General features: G+C 38.0%; 1 protein-coding gene across 2 annotated transcripts in view; it reads right to left on the reverse strand.

Moving 5' to 3' along the window:
• The window catches only part of CTNNBIP1 (catenin beta interacting protein 1), a 34,026-nt gene that overhangs the window by 7,205 nt on the left and 12,443 nt on the right, over positions 1-14,378 (reverse strand). For both annotated transcript variants that reach the window (XM_082777133.1, XM_082777134.1), the window contains 3 exons: positions 10,488-10,578; positions 6,459-6,580; positions 5,872-5,962 (listed from right to left, as the gene is read on the reverse strand). In XM_082777133.1, coding sequence (XP_082633259.1) covers positions 5,872-5,962; positions 6,459-6,554 — 187 coding nt within the window. In that variant the 5' untranslated portion in view covers positions 6,555-6,580; positions 10,488-10,578. The remainder of the gene's footprint in view (positions 1-5,871; positions 5,963-6,458; positions 6,581-10,487; positions 10,579-14,378) is intronic.

The following is a 14,378-nucleotide window of genomic DNA, read 5'->3' on the forward strand; positions in this document are numbered from 1 at the left end:
CCACAAGCTTCCCTTTTCTGGACACGCTTTTCTACACTGAAATAGAATGGCATATACCCAACAAAATGTTTCCCATCTACCTACAGAGGCAAAGCATTGATTGCCACAAACTTTCAGACATGAAAATCCTTCTTCCACTTCTTTCACCTTATACTTTCACACCTTTATCTTTCCTGAAAGTTGACAATATTTAACTCATACCTAATGCTTTCCACAGCAAGTACTCACCTACAGGGACATCAAGCCAGTAGGGTACAAGCTGGGTTCAAAATACACTGCCTTAACCCAGAGCAAGATGTTACCTGTAACTGCTCTTTCCTAGTGTCTCAGGAATGATGAATAGATACATAGAACTGTCTTGTTTGTAGCCACCTGCAAAATTAATAAACCTGAAAAGCTTTTGGAGATCAAAAGGTTAAACCTGTTGTGAGGGTTGAAAGGATGCCAAATTGAAAACAAGAAATCTTTACTTTCCTCAAGATCTTTACATGCACACTTCTTCAATCACCTTCCAGCAACTATCTTCTAAACATCAACTCTTCTTTGAAATTTCCGGCCTTAATATCCTAGTTTGGCATTCTAAAAATACAACATGCACTGCTGAGAGGAGAAAGGCATTAAGACAAGCATGGTGTTTAAAAGAGAAAAAAGAACCCTACACTGAGAAGAGCTCTGATATCTCTGTTTCTCCACCACTATTTGATGCTTCATGGCTGCAGTCTGCCTCTTAGCTCCACAAGCAGCCTAGATTTGTTTTCAATACCCTACCATCCAGAGAATGCGTCTCACCGAGCTGAGGCGTGCGTTTGCATCTTGGCTTTGCCCTCCCCAAGGGACCAGCTTTTTCTTCAAGAACCAGCATGACACTCCTGTTGCTATAGGAACAACAGAGCTGTAATCACCAAGGTCTTGGTATAATTCACATATCATGCTTACTAGCTGCATAGCTTCCATTTTCAGATACACCACAGAGCAGGGACTTAAGGCAGCCAAGTGCTAGCCTAGCATTTAGAAATTTAAGTAACTGGGAAGCAGGAAATATGGTGGTGTGTTTTTTTTTTTTTTAGGTAATGCTTCTGTGCATATAACTTCCTGAGAGGCGTTTTGCTTGTGTTAAAAATATTTAAGAAAGCCTCAATTTCATCACTTCAAGTTCAAGAAACCTAATGAGTCTGAGCTGCGTTAGCTCTTGCTGCAATGCAGGGAAGAGCACTAATATGCAATATCTCAAAACAGCTCATGATCACATCCCTCTTTTAGAACAGACACTATTTGAAGAGGGATCGTTTTGGGTTCCTCAGTTATTCTTGGGGCTATAAAAAAAAACAAACAACAAACAAACACACAGATGTCAGCTAAAAAATGCTCCTTAGGAAAAATGGCATTTATTTTGCACTTTCATATAGGTATTAATAAGGTTGCAGCAATGATCTGAAGATAAGATGTTTATAAAATAACATTAATAACATGGTACAAAGGTTTAGGCTCTTAATTAATACTAAACTTAAGCACTGAATACTTCAGTCTAGTTTTTTAAACTTTTGTTTAGACCTTCCTGAGTTAGTGAGATCTCATCCCCTTTGCTAGCAGTGTACTTTTTAATGGGTAATCAAGTATTTCATTTATCAGATAAGCCTCATAATTGCTATGGATGCAACATGGCCAGATCCCTTAAAGAAGAGAATGGGTGAGCAGGCCAAGTATTAATAAAACCAGCCAGAATATCAAGCTATGAACTGACTCCAGACATCTAAATTGTCCAAACATTCCTTGTTCTTGGTGAACTTAGTCCAGATTAAGGAAAGAGCAACTCGAGAGAGGCATATCAAAGGCAACACACCAAAAGGCCAAGCACTTCCTAAGATTCTGGAATACCCTAAAAAGAAAGGGCAAATAGAGTTGGAATAAAAAGACAATTACGTTAAGACAGGAATACATGTTCTGGGTATTCAAGACGCCTCCACAGATCTGTTGCTCTAATACAAGCTGTGCCTCTGAAAGTGAGGGATATAGAAGACACACTGGATAGAACCTATTTCAATTTGATATCTGCTGGAACACGGTAGAGAGCCCTGGACATACGTTATTATTATCTGATTTACACAAATCCATTCAGTACTGCAGTCAGACCAACTCTGAGCTCCCTGTCAGGAAATCAAGGTTCAGTGCAGCAGGACACAATGTAGGTGCTTCAAGAGTGAAGTCGTTCCAGATGTATATTTCAAATATAAACAGAGATCTGCAAATAATCCTAAAACAATGATTTTCTATGTCTGAACTGACAAACTTCTTAAAGCAAAATGGGGAACAAAAAAGCTAAGAATTTAATTTCCCCTCTTCCTAAAAAACTAAACACCAACTGAAGGGGAGTCAGACTTCAAGCTTGCTTTAAAAATAAAGCATTCTAAGGTGCTTTTTGATGAAAGAGACTAAATTATACTGCTGAATCCTAATAAGGTAAGCATAGTACCATGGAGGTACTTTAAATGTCAGTGTTATTATTATCAAAAAGTGGCTAAATGAAGGTTTATAGCACAATTACTTGAATTCAGCAGGGACAAGCGTAAACTTCTTTCCTCAGTGCGCTGTCACATATCTGCAAATATATATTGGACACACAGGTTGCAGAGTGACTCCCTGTGGTCAGACAAATAGACTCAACTAAGGAGTTGACAGCTCTTTATCAAAAAAACTTAGTAGGGAGCACCAGACAATGACAAGGCTCAGCAGTCCTACCTCAGGTAATTACTGTGAGACAACCTGCCAGCTGTCCTAGGACACTATTTCATGGAGGCACAACACGGAAAAAGCATAAAAATGGTAATGGGGATTGTAATGTACTTATGAAAACCTAAATCATCACCTATACTCTTCTTAACAACATCAAAAACCTTCCTGCAATTGTGGGGCCAGACTACAGCATATGTAAGTGATTCACAAAAAATTGCAGGTCTCTACCAAAGCTTTTAGAATGCCACAAACATCATTCCCTTTTGGGGAAAGAAACGAGGGTATGAAATCAGCTTTCTGCCTTGTGCATGCCCGCTAGAGAAAAATGGTTCTGAAGTCTAGGACAAATTAGGCCGAGAGCAATTTGTCCTTTTATTGGAAAAAAAAAGGTCTGTGAAATCTGCTAGCCTACCAAGTCCTTAAAACTAACTCCTTAAATAACACCTCTTATTTGTTGTGTAAGGCAAACTGCATAAAGACTAAAAAAATCCTCTGGAGGAGACTCAATGAGAACATTAAAAAAGCAGGGAAGAAAATTCCTTTAAGGAATCTTGAAGGACACAAAACATTTAAGTTCCTCAAGCATGTGGACTTGGGACAGGGTTTTTCAGTGCAAGATAATGCCATCTAGTGGAGATGGAATCTCCCTTAAGATGGCAAGTCGGACACCCGTGGCATTTTTATCCTCTGGTTTTGGTACTTTAATGATCAACCCTTCATGCTTCACCAACACTAGAAGACAGCAAAAGGTACTGACAGCTGGTAATGGTCGCTGCTGGGTTTCTTTATTAAGAAATGACACATAACATTGTTTAACAAAGTAAAATCAGAGAAGAAAAAGAGCAAAGAGCAACATTATCATAACTGACTATTACAAATCTGCAGAGGTTTTCCGAGGATCAAAGTCCAGAGCAGCAAATTACAGTTGCTCATGCCTTTACAGCATACTGCAGAGAAAATGGTATTTGGCTGTTTCCTCATTTCAATTTGTTCTTCATGCTACACTCTTGTTAATTTGGAGAGACAGCATATCTGAATATGAAAAGGACCAACATCTTTTCCCACTTTTCTAAATAGTTAAGTATTATCTTTCTTTGTTCTATTTTCTTCTACCAAAAAAAAAAATCTTAACGGTCAGGACAACAGCTTCACTATAATTTAGGAGAATTGAAGGTGGATCATAGGGTCAAATCACATAGGAAGGACAGCAGCGTCTCAGATCACATCAAAGTGAGCAACTGCAGGGAGGACTTCACAGCAACTGCAGGGAGGACTTCACTTCCCTATGGAAAAAGTCTAAAGAATCTTCAAGGACTTAAAGAAAATGCTGACAGGGAAATCATTTAGCATCTGTTCAACTATGGAACAAAGATAACTTTTTGAACAATGTATAAAGCTCTCAAATTTCCTGCGTTGCATCATTAGGGAGTCTAGAAGCAGAATAAATAACTGTTGGTCTCTCTTTTGACTATATTTAAATTTTAAGTCAAATTTTTTTTCAGCTGCAAGTTTCTGACCCTTATCTGGAAGAGCACCCTTTGGGGGTTCTTACTTTTCATATCACCTTGACAAATTGAAAGCAATCAGAAACAGTACTTTGAGCTTTCTCTATAACACTAGGGCAGGAATTTTTAAGCACTCTGACATTATTAGAATTAAATTTCCAAAGCCCTATGTAAAGTAAGAAAATAATTTGTTAATTTTACAAATGATAAAAGCAGACAGCTAAGACAGGAAAGTTAGATTAAGCTGTATTGGAGCACAGCTGTACAATGTATCAGTGTCCCTTGGCTGGACTTCTGCTTTTATTACCACTTCTTTGCCAAAGTTCAGACAATTCAGCATACACTTTTATTATGAGAAATGTAACTATTTTAGGGATAAAGCTGACAAATGCCAACTGCTTAAGACAACGTGATAGTAACTGTCTGGTAACTAAGGCAGTCATTCTTAACTGAATAAATCATCTTCATTTTTTTTGAAGAGAAACTGGCAAATTTTCACTTTAGACTGGCAGAAAGTTTAACAATTCTGAGCCAAAATACACAGGTGTATCTATCTCCATCAGTCCCCCAGCTATGTGAGGAATGAACACACAGGCTTAAAACTGAAGAGCAAGTCTGTGCAGGTTGTGTTTCTAATGGTTTTCTAAATGTCTCAGATCTATATTAAATTTCTGTTCAACTCGGTTCTTTCTGGCATAAGAAACTAGCAATTTTCCTTCAAAACCAAATCCCACATTATGAATGTGGTCTGGCAGGAAGCCTATGAAGGGGAAAATATTCAGAAATAAACATTCAGGTTCAGAACATATTTGTAGCTTCAGAATACCACCACACAATGGTTTTCCAAGACTTCTGTAAAGAATTCACAAAAATACCACCTACTTCATCCCATCAATGGGAACCTAAAGGAATCAAATTAAAATAATACAGTATGGCAATAAATTAAAACAATGTACTAAATAATTCAGCATTTACCAGAACAAGTATGGAAGTTTTACTGTGACAGTTACCTCTGGCTGTACTTTATCTCAAAGGTACTGTATTATTTTAGTATGAACTAGATTTATTTATTTATTACTGTCAGAGTTTATGTGCCACATACATTAAGCAGACTACTTGATTTTGAAGTTATTTCATACCCACCACCCTTGTTCGGGAATTGTGTTGTGCAAATTAAAGAAATGCTATGGGAAACAAATTCCTCTTGTTGCTAAACTCTCTCTGAAACTGGGCCATTTCAGCACAGTAAGAATAAATACAAAAATTCAGATGAAAGTTGACTTATGCAGAGGACTCATACTGAATATTATAAGACGCTCAGAACCAGAGGGGCCTAGGCATGCCTGAGTTTAACTTCACCTATAGCAAAAAAATCAATGAGGTTAGAATTCATTTATATTTATCAAATATATTGGGAAATGATGTACATTAATTCATTTCACAAGATTTTGGCCAAAAATGTTTTGAGCTATCATGGAGAATAATGCCCTTCATCCTAAGCAATCTTAGGTATATCCAAAACTTAGTTTGTCTGACAAAATAAAACCACCTGTTAAGAAAAATAGGAACCTGAATTAGTATTTTTGGAGACTGTTTCTCACTAATTAAACAACAGGCAAACAAATCTGGTACTCACCCTGATCAATTGAGTGTTGAGGAAGCTGGCTAAGTTGGCTATTCACTACACCTGCATATGTGCGCAAGAACTCCTCTTCACTAGCAGTCAGCTGGAAATGTACAAAGAGTCAGTCAGCAAAACTAAAATGAAGAAACACTGAAGATATCATCTCTGACTCCCCAGTAACAAATGTCACAGTTGCCTCTATTCTACTCTTCAACTGTTTGAGCTGTTATTTGTACAAATTTTAATGCCAGCAAGCAATAACAGCAGCAAACTGGTACATGCATTCATGGAGAGATTCAAAGCCACTTTAAAACAGATGCCTTATTCTCCTGGTTTCACAATAATGAAAAACTTTGGCTTATATAGAGTAATAATCAGGTGTTCGGATGCAGTTTCGGGCACCACAAGCCTCATAACTTTTTTTGTAAAAAATCAATTGTATTTAATCACAGGTGATGGTTAAATCAATGATGGCTAAAACAATTCAGCAGTAAAACCCAACCATCACCTGCCCATCTCAGTCAGCACAATCCCAGTTACTAAGACATTATATTCGGAAAGCTACAAAACATGGGCTGTAACAGTTTGTGACATCTTACATTTGATCCCATCTTCCTCAGCATGAGCAGGACTCTCACTTTCTGCTGAATGTACATCTCCTCCGGACTCTTTCCGGGGACGCCCTCACGGTTCATTCCCCTCCTGCCAGCTCCTGGATTTCCTGAAGGCATAATAAGATCAGAAAAAGACAGACCAAAACAGGTAATGGGGTATAATAGAAACAATAACAAAGTTTAATTCCTAAACCATCTACTTTTCACCGGCAGGCAGAATACTAAGTAGCCTGAAATAGTGAGGAATCACAGGCTTTAACAGAAAAGCCCTTAAAAATCTGAATAGCTAAACTGGGCCTCACTCAACCCAAAGATTCAAAGAGTCTGATATTAAAATCACTACTGCCTCATTATCTGTTGTTACATTACTGCATGAGTAGAAAATGAGAAACCTAACAACTGGATGAAAGAAGTACCCTGACAGAAAAGCCTGTGTTTTTGTTTTATTGCCCTGTAAATAACCACAGCTAACATGAAAACAGGATGCAGAATGTACAGCCATCAAGCTTACACTGGAGAAAAAAAAAAGCTGAATGAAATCTTAAGTCTTTCTCTTTTATAATAAAAAAAAAACACTTCACATTTTGTAAAAGTTTGTAAAAATTTATATAATGGTTTTGAAGAGAAAAAAGAATTAAGAGGAACAGGGAAAGAATACAGCTTAGCATGCTTTCTCACATTGCTTAAGTTGAAGTTTTGCTTTTCTGTTTTAATTAAGAATAGTAACATCAGAGAATAAACAGACAATGCCAAGTAAATTCTAGATGGTATAACATCATCGTAATTTATTGCCTGAGTATCCAATAATTCTTCTAAGTCCACAATACCATGTTTATCAAGTCAAAGTGGTCAGGAATAACCTTCAGCTGCTATTAATATATTCCAAGATGAATTTTAAGTCAGCAATAGTAAAAGTCTTAACTGCAAATTTAGGAAATAATAATGCTTCAAATAATACATTGATACATCAGTGTAATAAACTAAATAAACCTGTTACAAGTACTATGTGTTGGAGAACATAACCCCTGCTCAGGAATGCCTGGATGGAAGTTTAAAGCAGCTCCTCTTCCACAACGCACAGCTCAGAGAATTGGCTCCAGAACCGTCCTCCAATCGGTTTTCATTCACACAAGGGGGTCTGGTCCTATATAAAGCTATAAATCTGATTTTTTGAATCTTAGTAATGAAGGGAATGCATGAGACATGAGGTATGCTTAGTGAGGACTGTACCACAGCAGGTTCAAACACCACTGCTTTACACGTAATGTTCTCCTGTGGTCATTACCAACTCTCCCCCCACTTTATCATTATTATTTTTAAGGGAAAGTAATCTGGGTGTGGAAATAGTTTAAAATTACACACGGGCCCTCCTGAATGAGTCAGAAATAATGCAAACTTAAGTAGCAGCTGCAGGGATAGGCTTTGCCACCCACATTACTTAGCATGAAGACAGCAGAGTGGAGAAAGCTCTATCACCAGTCCTGTCTGAAGAATTTCCCACTGGGAAGATTTGCATTATACCCATTTGGTAGAGATGGTTGGGCTCAAAAACTTGCAGCCTGTAAATGTGCAAGGTAATGATGATTTTATTTTTTACTATAATCAGCAAATTGCTTTCTGAAGGGGGAATAAAATGATCTCATAATTTTGTACATCAACTCTGAGGTAAGCAGATTGGATTAGGTTCCTAGGAGTGCAATTTGTGAGTGGTAACAAGTGATGTCAACAGTAAGCTAATGAACAAAGTAAGACAGTGAGCAAGAGATGTTAAGTTATATCTATCCTGAGACAGATGAAACTATAACCATTAAATCAAGATACCAAACAAGATTGAAAGGCTGAAAACGTGTGACTGGTTCTTCATGTTGAACTGATACATACTACTATTTTATTTCTTTAATACTGTTACTTGAAGCAGGAAGGTGCTGTATTAGTAGCCAAAGAACTCAGTCTAGAGGAGAACAACGTAACAGGACTGTCCTGTATACATTTTTGCCTCATTTCTTCATCTGCATAGTCCCCTCTCTAATATACAGGATGTTTATACCATGAAGTCCAACTTACTTTTATCCCTACTCTACAGACAGATAGCTCTCTTTATGCCCTCATCACTGTCCCCTGCTCCCTCCCAAAAAAAGGCATTGAATTCTTCCTCATTTTTTACTTACTGTCAATAGGGAAACTCTATTCAAGTAATGTGTGTCTTACAGTACTGTTTTGTTCTGCTAGCTTACGCCAATATATACTGTTCCAGCATTTCCAAATTGCACCAATCTATCACTCTACAAAACACTTGGAGCAGCAAGGTTTAATAATATCATAGCTAATGGGCCTGTCTAATGGGACAATTCAATCTGTTAGAATTTATTTAGTCCTGCAGCAGTAGAAAAAAATAATTTGAATTTCTATGTTAGAAAATGATAAAGAAAAACATACAATATTCTTGGCAGTAATCACAATATTTTGTCATGTCCATGTTTGGAAACGCATGGATATCTTGACTGGTCTGACTTACAGAATCAAACGCCACAAATAAGGAGGTAATTAAAAAAAATAATCTAAGAGTTTATCATATTTGTATTTTTTCCTCAATTCTTTTATTTGGTTCTTCATATAAATATACTCTATAATGATACCTGACATAACTCCTCACTGTTTCAGCTTTCATAGCAGCTTGCTCAGACAAATGGGCACATCTCTCCTTCCAAACCGATGCAACAGTTCTGTTATAAAATGCAATCAGTGAAGTCTGGGAACAAAGACTGATAGGGCAACGAGTGGAGCAGCCAGATACAGTAAACAAGTGCTTCGAAGTAGTTTAAAAGTGCATGAATTTATACTTCTAAAGAAACTGGATGAAAAATCATGTTTACAGAAAGAGAACAGCTCGATAACACTGTATAGGAGATCTTTTCACAGTCTCAACCCCTCCATCAGCATGTTGTGTATTACATTGAAAAAAAAAAAAAAGCTCTTTCTGAAGCTGAAGTGTTTTGTTTTTTCCAGGAAAAAACAAAAATCAAGACACCTGAAACATGGTAACACACCTATGGTTTAAGAATGGAAGTTATATGGAATATCAACCAATAGGTGGCACTATCCACAAACTCCAAGAAAATGCCGCTGCTGCTTCCATGCCAGCTGGGGAGATCTGCACATTTCATCATCCCATTCATTACACATCAGATGATTTGAGAGACTGACAGTCAATAGATATAGTTATTCATTGTCTTCCAGTATAATAGTCTTCCAGTCACTTATTAACTTATCAAACTCTTAAAAAGGGATAATGAAATATTCCTATTTAAACCTGGTCCTTCTGAAGCAAGCTTGAACCAAGATGGATTCATCATGAAGCTACCTATTTAACAGGAAGGATTAAAGAATACTAAAACCTACCCCTTTGGTGAATACTTCACCTTGGTAGTAGCAACATGGGGTGAAAATACACAGCATGAATCAAAAGCTACACAAATATATGTATAAAGAGGCTAAATTAAGACTACAGCACAACAGTGCTTTGCTCTTCATACACCACATAATTATTTTGGGTGAATTTCAGCTACCACAGCTTTTCCTACTTGACATTCAAGTAGAAACAAAAGTCTTAAGTCAATATTGAGACTGAAAACTTTAAACCTATCTCTGTCCCTGCTACATAAAGCTTTTTTGAAGAATCATAGAAGAATCATATCCTTTAGGATGACAAATAATACACACCATATGTATCATATAATTACACCAGTAAATTTCCACAACCACTTACGAAGCTAGTCTGTTCTCAGAAGTCAGCACAATCCATCTTTACAAATGAAGGACTGGAAAGTCTTATTGAAGTACTTAGCCACTTCGCTTTCTCAAGAAAGTGACATTAATATGCTATACATAATGAAATGTTACTTAACAGAATTTCCCTAAACCTACAACTCTTTCTGGTACATATATGAAGAAAGCTCCTCCACCATGTCCCCTCCCAAACAAGTAAAATATTAAGAGATTTCCCTGCCAACATACCTGCTTCTAAAAACCTCAGAAGATCAGATAATCCGTGTGTTCAGCCCCAATTAACGGTCAGATTTGGAAAAAACAGGATGGGGAAACTGCCCTGTGAAAAGAAAATGAGCAAAGCATTACATAAATATACAAAGCCGAGAACCAGAGGAAAAAAAAAAAACCTTCAGTATGTTTTGAATCACAGTCTGCTTTATATCCTGGTCTAGCCAAAATTCATAAAAGTGTAGGCTAGTCTGGAGTTTGTAGATCCTTTTTATTCTTAAAGAATAAGTTTTCTTAAAGGTCAAGCCATTCTACATCTGCAAGATTTACACCCTGTCCATACCAATGACATTCCCAATCACTTGAGAATGGAATGCATTCAGCTTTGCATTCTTTAAGAAGCTTTCAGCATAAACCCCAGCTCCCTGTAAAAGCCAATAAAAGAAAGGACATGTAATTTCTTCTAGATTAAAAAAAAACAGGCGTAGCTTACCAAAGATTTGAGGAAAACTAGGGAGAAATGGAAAGCATGGTGACTTTGACCAAAATTATTGTTTTCAGCTATGCATATGTTATGTGAATATAGCAATTACAAAGACTGGCAATTAAATGCTGGGCTATAAAATTCTTTTGCTCAGAACGTTTCAGACCAACCCCACTGTTCAGTCCCCAACGTCGAACAGTTACATGTGTTATTTTAGACTCGTGACATATTTCTGAACATATTTCACAACTTACACTGGGCACATCGGCTTGGTAAGAGTTTACAACTCCTACTGCCATCACATTAGTCTGTAAGACAAGCTGTTCGAGCTCACAAATGAAGTGGTAGTTCAGGTCCTCTTACGTGCAATGAAACAGTAAGGGCCTGCTACTTAGGACAGCATCACAGCTAGAACTATGTAATAATTACCATAAGCTGCTATACTTAATTAAGTTTCTGATTAGGGAATATATGCATAGCTGCACCATTCATTAACTTATCAAACCACTTTAAACTTATCAAACACACTCTCTGTTTTAAAATAAAGTCAGTAAGTGAAGGCAAATCTAGACAAATCCAGTTTCTTTCATGGCTGTTCACAGTGACCCCATGCAGACACCTTTACTAGCAGAGAAACAAAGACGGAGTAGCTAGGGCTACTCAACCATTCTGTACACCAGATTTATTCAAAAAAGGCTGAATTCGAGGTACCTGCTAACTTCACCCATGTGTTCTCTACAGTGGCCCTTACTAAGCAACGCTGCAACAGCTGAGCTTTATCTTGGGCTTAAAAGAATTAATTTCATTTCTCCGGAGGAGAAAAATTGCCTGCTCTATTTAAGCCATACCTCACTAATTAGTTCCTACTGTTCTTGCCCTCTAAATATGCAACGCGGTCCCAGGAAAGATTATCTACAGCACCGACAACAGGACATTTATAGGATCTAATTGCTGCTCTCATTTCTGTAGACCTCAAAGAACCCACACAGACTGTACAAATACTCACCACACACCTGAGAGCTCCTTCCTAAAGGAGAAGATCAGCACACAGGTACTAACCACTTCTGAGATGCATTTACGTCCTACTGACAGTTACGGCGTATTTATGGCTACCATCAGAATTCCCAATCCTCCCCTAAATTGCTAAGAATAGTCATTATGCATTTATGTTATATTTAACACCAAACACAAATTAAGAGAGAAAGATCAAATGTTTTCCTGACCCTATAAATTCAGGGGAATTCAGCTGAGAACTGAAACATACTCTACACGTCATTTTCATGACCATCTAGAAAGCTTAAACTGCAGATAGTCTTACTTTCAAGAAACAACAGCCCCTTTCCAAGTCAGCAGCAGCACTAAAAACATGCTGCCTCTGTCAGATCCACACAGTTGCTCCCAGATGAACTCACCTCACCTTCATCACAGCAAATACATAAATAGACCATCGAGCTTGCACACTGTACCTTGAAAAATTCTCTGCTAAACTGCAGTGCAAATCCTCTGAATAACGCACACATTTACTGCTAAAGGCTTCCAAATGCCTGGAATAAGTTATATAAATCAGGTTTCATTACTTTTTCTTAAAGGTGTGAGGACAAAAGAAAAGGCCTGGTGACCAGTCCAAAGTCACACGTCCTGCCACCTTGTTCCCAGCTATGACAACCACCAGCTCACACGTCCAGCGCTTTCCATTATACATCAACACTTCCACGTTCATCCCTAACGAACCCTAAGAAATAGGATCTAAAAATATTTCGCAACTGTGTATTTTAGGGGTGGGAGGGAAGAAGTGCAAAATATGAGAAAGAGTTTAGCAAGACAGCTGAAGGACAGCTGAATCATCACCAGGATGAGTTATGCTCACAGCCTTGAAAGCCCCAACGGACCTGTGTGCTAACACAGCAATCCATCCCTGCAGCACTTTTCAGCTCTGTTTAATTTTTTGGCTCGTGGAAATTTACCATCTCTAATTCTTTGCTCACCTGTACCCACCTTCCACTCCTGCAGTCATTGCTGATTTTGCCTCTGCTGAATTTTTTGTCCCTCTGCCTACACAACTGGTAGCTGCTTCGTGCAGCTTGTGAATGCTGCAGGACATAGGGAGGTTGGCATCACTTGATCGTCACACAAGCCTCTCAACAACTGAACAGGTACTAAAAACAGCTGCTTGGGCTGGTCACACCAATCAGCACTTCCACCATGGAAAGTAGGATGCAGATTTTCTCCTGGTTGCAAGATCCTGCTGAAGCCCAGCTATACACAGTGCACTCCCACAAGCATGAGAAAGCATAACCAAACACCTTCCACTTAAGGTGTCACTGGAATACAAGATCATAAAACCATTTCTCAGACTTAAAATCAAAATTCTCCCAGCCCCAATGGGCTTACACTCCCAGGCAAAGACTTCAGAACAGATAAAACCATGCAAGGTCCTTTACCACAGAAATAAAGTAACTTTACTACACATGGTCTCCAGTTTCATTCCATGCTTGTCCTTCTCTCCTAAATAATTCTGCTTCCTTACAATGCTGTACGCTTGGGTCAGAGTATTTTTTAACATACAAAAGTCTTACCAGCAGTGAACCAATGTTTACAAGTTCAGAGTAGTCCACACGGGAGCTGGAAAGAGGTGGAAGCCTTAGGCTCTACCACTTAACTCACGATGCTGCCCCAACCAGAGAGATAAATGAGTTTTTAAGCTAAAACATAAGGCATAATAATCAAAAAGAAACATGGTTTAAAATATGTACGTCACTGAATTACAACAGCTTAAGGAAATGGAACAGGCACCAGGACACAGCATGCCAGGTGAAGGATGCTGGCACTCAACAACAAAGAGGAAAACCAAACAGCAACTAGTTTGGCATGTCCTATAAACCAAACTGTTATCAAAGAACCACTGAATCCTACTGTAATAGGACGAACACAGAATTAATATGTTTTCCTATTCTTGTCAAATACGTTATGTTGCATACGAGAAACAATCCCACAACATTTTGATTCTTCTCAGAAAAAAAAAAAAACAAACACAAAACAGGGAGACAGAAAAATACCAACAGTTACGTGCTGAAGGGATTTCCATAGCATTAACAGAACACTGGAAGGCTGCTCGTTCAAGAGAACAAATGGGATACGGGTCTAGAAGAATTTGAATCTAAAAATAAACAGAGTTGTCATCTCCCAGTTAAAAAAAGAAAGATTTGACTGAATTAATAACAATTTCTGTGTAAACTTTTTGCGAATAAAGAGGTAGAACCCAGGATATTCAGAATCCTAGTCACATGTCCATTGATATTTCTTGGTCAAAGCAAAGCACTGCTGGTATTTCTGAGTACTGTCGAATTCCCAGTGATCATACCTGAATTACTAGTGCTGAAGAAAGAGGTACCAAGCGCTGGTGAAGCCATACAGGATGCCCTGTT

The sequence above is a fragment of the Aythya marila genome (assembly GCF_965140915.1).
Source record: "Aythya marila genome assembly, chromosome: 21".
Lineage (NCBI taxonomy): Eukaryota > Metazoa > Chordata > Aves > Anseriformes > Anatidae > Aythya > Aythya marila.